A 9182-nucleotide genomic window follows, 5' to 3' on the forward strand; every position below is an offset into this window, starting at 1 on the left:
GCATCCTTTCCTGATAGACTGAATGCCTTCTATGCATGATTTAATACAGGGCATAATGTGGCATCGAGGAAAGCCCCCTCTCCCCCCGAGGAACAGGCACTCTGTCTGGCCACAGCCGAGGTGAGGAGTATCCTAGCCAGGGTAAGCCCAGGCAAAGCTGCAGGGCTGGACAACATACATACCTGGTCAGGTGCTGAGGGACTGTGTGTCCCAGCTAAAAGTGGTCTTAATGGAAATTTTTAATATCTCTTTGAAATACTCCACTCTCCTTACAGGCATCAAGGTAGCCGCTATTATTCCAATGCCCAAAAGAGCGACAGTAACTAGCCTAAATGAGCCTAACTAGCCTAACCACCCAGTGGCACTGACTTCAACAATCATGAAGTGCTTTGAGTGGCTGGTAATGGATTGTGTAAAATCCCACCTTCCAGCTACACTGAACTCTTTCCAGTTTGCCTACTGCTCAAACCGGTTGACTAATGATGCATTAGCCTCGGCCCTCCACTCCATCCTGTCCCACCTAGAAAATGATGCCTCATATGCCAGAATATTGTTCATTGATCTCACCTCAGCATTTAACATGATCATCACTCAGTGACTGGTGGGTAATCTATTCTGATTGGCCCTCAACACCCCTCTCTGTAACTGGATTTGGACTTCATGATGGAAAAATCCAGTCAGTTCGAGTTGGCAGCAATACCTCGAGCTGCATCATGCTGAGCACTGGTGCCCCCCAGGGCTGTGTGCTCAGTCCACTGCTGTTCACGACTGCACTGCCAGATCCCGCTCAAACTGCATCATCAAGTTCGCTGATGACACAACAGTGGTTGGCCTCACCAACAACAATGATGAGTCAGCATACGGAGAGGAGGTAGAGAGGTTTATCAGATAGTGTGAGAACAACAACCTGAGTCTCAATGTGGACAAGACAGAAGAGATCTTCTGGAAGGTGCAGGTCAACCATGATCCATTGCACATCGATGGCTTTGCTGTGGAGAGAGTGAAAAGCACAAAGTTCCTTGGTGTTCACATAACAATCAATCTAACCTGGACCCACAACACCTCCTCATTAGTTAAGAAACACAACAGTGTCTACATTTTCTGAGGAGATTGAGTCCTGCAAAGCTCCCCACCCTCACTCTAACAACTTTCTACAGCAGCACCATTGAGAGGATCCAGTCGGGCTGCATCATTGTGTGGTACAGAAGCTGCAAGGACCCTAAAGAGGAAAGTAAAAACTGCCAAGAGGCTCACCAGTATCTCCCTCCCCACTATTTGTGATGTACTGGGGGCATTGTTGCGAAAGACCCAAACCATTGCTGAGGACCCCTACCACCCATCCCTCAATCTCTTTGACCCACTACCATCAAGAAGGAGGTACAGGAACATCAGGACTCAGAATGTTAGACTGCGTAACGGTTTCTTCCCTCCAGCTGTGAGATTAATGAATACCCTGCCACCACCGAAGTCTTGTCACTAAGACAACAAGCTGTTTGCTGTTAACTGTTTATCTATGCTGCACACTGCATGCATTTAGAACAATATTTTATTAACCTTTTTATACTAATACAGTGTGTGATGTATCTTTTGTGGGTGCACTGTGGTCCAGAGGAATGTTATTTTGTTTGGTTGTACGTACATTTAGTCAGATGACAGTACACTTGAACCTGAACTTGACTTGATTAGTGTGACCATGATATTTGCTACTTTAGTAGTAAATGAGGCAAAGTATCTACACAGCTTATCTCTATGAGAGGGCTAAAATTGACTGAACTTTTTAAGGAAAGGATAAATAGAAAAGGCAAGTAGATGGAGTGGAGGGACAGGTCACCTTTGTGGGCAGTAAGGTTGAATAATCTGCTCCTATTCTTATGTCAAACACAGGAAAGAGAATGCAGTTTCACTTCCATTGTGACTGTTGTTCTTCTCTTTGCTGATGTTACCGGGTCTGGCGAGTCTTCTTTCTGAGGCCTTCCGTCAGTCGAGGTCCACCAACGATATGAGTCCTATCTGTCTACAAGATACGCAAGCCAGGACAGTGCATTATGAAGCGCAAGCTGTTGCTCATGCAGCAGGCTAACCCTTTCCATGCAGCTGATAAATCCAAAGGAACGGCAGAGACTGATACAGTATGGTACTATCACCGCCGCAGGAATGGCCAAACAGTGTTGTGCTCAACATTGGACAGCCTTCGGGACTCCAGCACTGGATTTTTCCTTGGGGTTTACTTCTGAAACTTTCCCCATGAGGGGGTATAGCCACAAGGCAGCAGAGGTTTGAGATCAGCGTTTTCCTTCTAGATGAGCTGCCAACCATGGCTGAAGAGCGACTGGTTTTCAGGCACAAGTAACCCACCTTTGCCACTTCTGTTAGTAAGAATGTTTCCACTGGGCTTAGTAGCTAAGCCACACGTGAAGGCCAGGAGTTGGACTTGGTTGTCAGAGGCTATTTGAGGCACACACCATTAGGAGCATTTAATAGGTAGTGGGAGATTATCCCCACTGCTCCCACCCCCCCCCCAGCTATGACATCCCGAAGGAAATGGTCTGCCAAGTACCTTCAGAGCTTTCTGTTTTTATTGCAGGGGAATAAATGATATCCGGCACAGATATATTTGGTAATTGATTTATTATGGTAAGATGTACGGAGGTGTGTGTATTGAGGTCCACACAGATCATTTCTTTACCTCAGTACATTGAGGTAGTACAAGGGAAAGTCAAAGTAACAGAATGAGAAATATAGTGCTACCACTGCAAAGAAAGTGGAGGACAGGCAGACAATAAGCTTGCTTTCATGTGGATAATACAGCAGCATAGAAGCTCTCTCTGAGCCTGGTGGTATGCACTGTCAGATGTGAAACATAAATCTATGCATTAATCTAACATTTTATTAACAGAAACAATATTTAACAATTATTTGTTTCACATAATAGTTAACAAGTCTGGATTTTACTTGTATACTTTACTGTATTTGAATTTAAATTAATGGTGGTTTTAAAATGTTTCAGTTGAAAACTCATTATGAACTTAAGATGACATTTTTTGAAGTTTTATTGGGTCTGCTAAAGACCCATTAGGTGGTGCTGAGGGAAAAAAAACCCGACACTTATATATCTGTCTCCCCCGCCCCCAGCACTTCTATATCTGTCCCCTCCCCCGGCACTTGTATATCTCTGACCCCTCCCCCGGCACTTGTATATCTCTGTCCCCTCCCCTGGCACTTGTATATCTGTCCCCCCCCCACACACTTGTATACCTCTGTCCCCTCCCCGGCACTTGTATATCTCTGTCCCCCTGGCACTTGTATACCTGTCCCCTCCCCCAGCACTTGTATATCTCTGTCCCCTCCCCCAGCACTTGTATATCTGTCCCCTCCCGGCACTGTTCCCCCCCGCCAAAGCACTTGTATATCTCTACCCCTCCCCACCGGCACTTGTATATCTGTCCCCCTGGCACTTGTATATCTGTTCCCCCCCAGCACTTGTATATCTGTCCCCTCCCCTGGCACTTGTATATCTGTCCCCTCCCAGCACTGTTCCCCTCCCCAAAGCACTTGTATATCTCTGTCCCCTCCCCCCCCCCCCGGCTGTCCCCTCCCGGTACTGTTCCACCCCCCCCCCGTCACATATATCTCTGTCCTCCCCCCCCGGCACTTGTATATCTGTCCCCCCTGCACTTGTATATCTGCTCCCCCTCCCCGTCACTTGTATATCTCTGTCCCCCCCCCTCCCCGGCACTTGTATATCTCTGTCCCCCTGGCACTTGTATATCTGTCCCCCCTGCACTTGTATATCTGCTCCCCCTCCCCGGCACTTGTATATCTGTCCCCCCCCGGCACTTGTAGATCTGTTCCCCCCCCCCAGCACTTGTATATCTGTCCCCTCCCGGCACTGTTCCCCCCCCCAAAGCACTTGTATATCTCTGTCCCCTCCCGGTACTGTTCCAGCCCCCCCCCGTCACTTGTATATCTCTGTTCCCCCCCCCCCCCCGGCACTTGTATATCGCTGTCCCCCCGGCACTTGTATATCTGTCCCCCCTGCACTTGTATATCTGTCCCCCCCCCCCCACCCCCGGCATTTGTATATCTCAAACACAAAATACTCTGCAGATGCTGGGGTCAAAGCAACACTCACAACATGCTGGAGGAACTCAGCAGGTCAGGCAGTATCTGTGGAAACGATCAGTCGACGTTTCAGGCCGGAACCCTTCGTCAAGACTGCAGAGGGAAGGGGCAGAGGCCCTATAAAGAAGGTGGGGGAGGGTGGGAAGGAGAAGGCTGGTAGGTTCCAAGTGAAAAACCAGTAAGGGGAAAGATAAAGGGGTGGGGGAGGGGAAGCAGGGAGGTGATAGGCAGGAAAGGTGAAGAAAGAATAGGGGAAAACACAATGGGTAGTAGAAGGAGGCGGAACCATGAGGGAGGTGATAGGCAGCTGGGGGAGGAGGCAGAGTGACATAGGGATAGGGGAAGGGAGGGGGAGGGAATTACCAGAAGTTGGAGAATTCTATGTTCATACCAAGGGTCTGGAGACTGCCTAGACGGTATATGAGGTGTTGCTCCTCCAACCTGAGTTTGGCCTCATCGTGGCAGTAGAGGAGGCCATGTATGGACGTATCCGAATGAGTATGTGAAGCAGAGTTGAAGTGGGTGGTAACTGGGAGATCCTGTCTGTTGTGGCCAACGGAGCGGTCCCCCAATCTGCGTCGGGTTTCACCGATGTAGAAGAGGCCACACCAGGAGCACCGGATGCAATAGATGACCCCAACAGACTCACAAGTGAAGTGTTGCCTCACTTGAAAGGACTGTTTGGGGCCCTGAATGGTGGCAAGAGAGGAGGTATAGGGACAGGTGTAGCACTTACGCTTACAGGGATAAGTGCCAGGTGGGAGATCCGTGGGGAGGGACGTGTGGACCAGGGAGTTGCGGAGGGAATGATCCCTGTGGAAAGTGGAGAGGGAAAGATGTGCTTAGTTCTGGGGTCCTGTTGAAAGTGGCGGAAGTTGCGGAGGATAATGTGCTGGATCCCAAGGCTGGTGGGGTGGTAGATGAGGACAAGGGGAACTCTGTCCCTGTTGTGATGGAGGGAGGATGGGGTGAGGGCCTAAGTGTGGGAAATGGAGGAGATGTGGGTAAGGGCATCATTGATGACGGCAGAAGGGAAACTACGATCCTTAAAGAAAGAGGACATTTGAGATGTCCTGGAATGGAAAGCCTCGTCCTGGGAGCAGATGTGGCGGAGACGGAGGAACTGGGAATAGGGAGTAGCATTTTTGCATGTGGCAGGGTGGGGAGAGGTATAGTCGAGGTAGTTATGAGAGTCAATGGGCTTGTAGAAGATGTCAGTGGACAGTCTGTCTCCAGAGATGGAGACCGAGAGATTGAGAAAGGGGAGAGAAGTGTCCAAGATGGACCAAGTGAATTTGAGGGCTGGGTGGAAGTTTGAAGTAAAGTCAATGAAATTGACGAGCTCAGCATGGCTGCAGGAAGCAGCACCAATGCAGTCATCAATGTACCGAAGGAGAAGTTGGGGAGCAGTACCAGAATAGGTTTGGAGCACAGACTGTTCCACCAATGAAGAGGCAGGCATAGCTGGGGGCCATGTGAGTGCCCATAGCTACACCCTTGGTCTGAAGAAAGTGGGAAGAGCCAAAAGAGAAGTTATTAAGTGTGAGTACCAGTTCCGCCAACCAGAGGATATCTCTTGTATATTTCTGTCCCTCCCCCGGCACTTGTATATCTGTTCCCCCCCCCCCAAGCACTTGTATATCTGTCCCCCCCACCTTTTATATCTCTGCCCCCCCCCTGCACTTTTATATCTGGTTTCCCCCGCCCCCAGCTTATATATCTCCGTTTCTGTCTCCCTGGCACTTGTATATCTGTTCCCCCCCCCCCGCACTTTGCATATCTCTGCCCCCCACCTTGTATATCACTGTCTCCCTGGCACTGGTATATCTCTGTCCACCCCCCCCCACCGGCACTGGTATATCTCTGTTCCCACCACCCCACCGCCCCCCAGCACTGGTATATCTCTGTCCCCCCCCCCCCCACCGGCACTGGTATATCTCTGTTCTCCCCCCCCCCCAGCACTGGTATATCTCTGTTCCCACCACCCTCCCCGGCACTGGTATATCTCTGTTCCCACCCCCCCCCCGCCCCGGCACTGGTATATCTCTGTTCCCACCACCGCCCCCCCGGCACTGGTATATCTCTGTTCCCACCACCCACCCCACCACCGGCACTGGTATATCTCTGTTTCCCTTGGCAGTTGTATATCTCTATTCCACCCACCCACCCCCCCCCCACTAGTACTTGTATATCTTTGCCCCCTACTTGACACTTGTATATCCCTGTCCCCCTCTCTCCTACTGTTGCTTACATTAGGAACAAGAGTCATTCTGTTTCTCTACCAATGTGGTTTGATTGAACCAAAATGGTCACTTATAATATTTGATAAATTATTTTAGATATTTTCTCAGAGAAAGTTATCACAGGTAAGATAAAGATTTATGTATATTTAACCAGCTCAGGTAATAGCTGGCTCCCAATTTAGGTAAGCAAGGCTTATGTTAATATTTTCCCAGTTGTGTTCCTTGCAAGGAAGTCTGAAATACATTGGGAGGATCTTCAGCATCAGTGCCTGAATGCTAATGATTCCTTTGATTCAATTAAATTATTTTTATTATTTATTTAGAGATACAGTGCGGAATAGGCCCTTGTGGCCCTTCTTGCCACACCACCCAGCAACCCGCCAATTTGACTGTAGCCTAATCACAGGACAAGTTATAATGGCCAATTTACCTACTAACTGGCACATCTCTGGACTGTGGGAGGAAACCCAGATACACACATGGGAAGGCACATACAAACTTGCTGACTGAGGACACAGGAATTGAACTCTGAACTCCAGTGCCCCGAGCTATAAAGTGTTGCGCTAACCACTGTGTAATGTGGCGCCGCATGCAGTTCAGAAAATTAATTAATGGAGTTTATTAATGGGAGAATTAAAGGAAGTTCAGAAAATCTGGAGCAACATAAAATGCATTAATTTTCTGTACTTGCTGCTCAGAATAATAGTTCATGAAGGAAGTTCCTTGTTTTCAAAGAGATACTTTCTTCACAACCAGATCTATAGAGAATGAATTTGAGACTTACAGGAGTGAATGGTAACAAGCAATTCAGTAGGATCCTCTGCAGGTTGTCTACTGTACAATCCCGACCTTGACTCATTCTATTCAATGACTGAAAGCTAGGCATGTGGTCTATCATGTAGAGGTATTTTGTCTTTCCCTTGATTCCATAACATGTACATTTTTTCAGTCCTCTGGTTCCTGTGTCTGCTCCATTGCTTGTAGGTTCTGATGTGCAAGCTGCAGAAGTCATTTTAAAAGTAACATTTCATTGATTTTGTTTGTGGGCCATTTCACTTTAAGAGGACGGATAGTGAAATCAGCTCTCATGACTTCTGTGAATGAAGCCTAATTTTCAGGAACTATACTTCAAAGGGACTGTGAGCCTCCAAATGACTAATGTAGGAGAGGAGAGACAGTTACATCTGTATATCCCCTAGACTACCGTAAGCAGGTGGAATCATGTGAATAATTTGCTTTCACATTTAAGTGTAAAGTGAGGCGCTATACCACAGGAAAGACTGTAAAGCAATGGAGAGTACTTTGTACAGGTTCACCAGGATGCTGATTGGTGCATGGGAAGCAAGAAAGAAAAGTTGGAGCATTTTAAAAGTTAGAACAGGAATGGTTTGATATTGTTAAAAATTAGAAAATACAGGAAAAGGTAGGTAGAAATAAACTGCATCTAGTGTTTTCTCTGCCTGGACCATGAGGATGGAGAGTAAAGTAAAAGATTTAGGTTGAAAAGTGAGATGCACTGTTTTATCCAGAATCCATGCTTTGTGTCAACGGTTGAAGCTGGGATCATGGCAAGATTTATGGATAAAGGATCAAGAAAGGTTATGACACGACGTCACGTATAATTTTTGGGAAGTTACTTCCACCAGAAGTTTGGATGACGATTAGAAATCAGAGTTGTAAGACAATTACAAAGATCGGTTGACTGAAATTTTCTGAGTCCTGTCAGGAATGTTGATCTTACTAGCTACGTTCTGTGCTGTAAAACTATATGAATAAGTCATAAGCAGGGAAGGCTCAAAGACAAACATACTTTCACTCACCCGTATGAATTCATTGACTATCCTGTAAAACCACTCTTGAGGAAAATATATCCTGCACTTCATCATCAAGTCCTATGAGCAAAAGTTTAATAGATTAAGCTGCAATGAACATTATTATTTATACTTATCATTCTGAAATGATAGTTTTTTTTCTTTTCCTCAAATTGAAGAATGAATTTCTATTATTTTAAATTTGCAGATTGTAACCAATACGAAGAGTCCAAAGTGTGGAAAACCCTCCTACACATTCCTGTCTTCTGTGTGCATTTTCTGACCTCTGATTAAAGTGGAATGACATGTGTTGATATAAAATTAAATTGAAATTTCCATTTTTTAAATAAATCAAGAAATAGAAAACAGTACGATGAATTCATACCAATGAATTTATATTTGAACCAGGATTTGTTTGTAACTTATTGTCAGCAGCTTGGTACTTACAAGTTATTTTAAGTCAGGATACAATTAATAGAGAAAGTACCTTGTAAATTCATTCATATTTACACATTTGTAAAAATAAATGGGAAGATTTAAGGTATTTGGAAAAGGCAGAAAGTAAGTGGTAGCAGGACAAAATAAATGATCAAGTGAATTATGACGAGCATGTTTTAAAAATAAGTTCAAATAAAAGCCCAGCAAATGCAGGCTTTAAATTTTCCATTGGTCTTACTGGGGTTGGGGGGGATTAAAATGTGTGAAGAACAATGACTTGGAGTTGATACAAGTTGAGAGCAGTACAAAATATTCTCAACCTTGAGAGCATTTAATCTCTGAAAAATTAACTGGTGTTAGTTGAATGGATTTTTGGTACATTTGTGGTAGTTTAATTGTATAATGCTTTATTTGAAAAATAAAAAAAAGCCAAAATGAACTAAAGTTTAATCACAACAAATTTGTTATGAGCAACACACAAAACACTGGATGAAGTTTAACACGTGACCAAGGAATTGGTGCAGGAGGGAGGATGTCAGATTATTGGATCATTGGGCTGTCTTCCAGG

General features: G+C 45.8%; 1 protein-coding gene across 1 annotated transcript in view; it reads left to right on the top strand.

The window, feature by feature from the left end:
- The window catches only part of tex15 (testis expressed 15, meiosis and synapsis associated), a 108782-nt gene extending 100310 nt beyond the window's left edge, over window positions 1–8472 (top strand). The window contains exon 8 of the mRNA XM_072256374.1: window positions 8385–8472. Within this exon, the coding sequence (XP_072112475.1) occupies window position 8385 (1 nt within the window). The 3' untranslated portion in view covers window positions 8386–8472. The remainder of the gene's footprint in view (window positions 1–8384) is intronic.
- The last annotated feature ends 710 nt before the right edge of the window (window positions 8473–9182 follow it).

This window comes from Mobula birostris, chromosome 4 (genome assembly GCF_030028105.1).
Source record: "Mobula birostris isolate sMobBir1 chromosome 4, sMobBir1.hap1, whole genome shotgun sequence".
NCBI lineage: Eukaryota > Metazoa > Chordata > Chondrichthyes > Myliobatiformes > Myliobatidae > Mobula > Mobula birostris.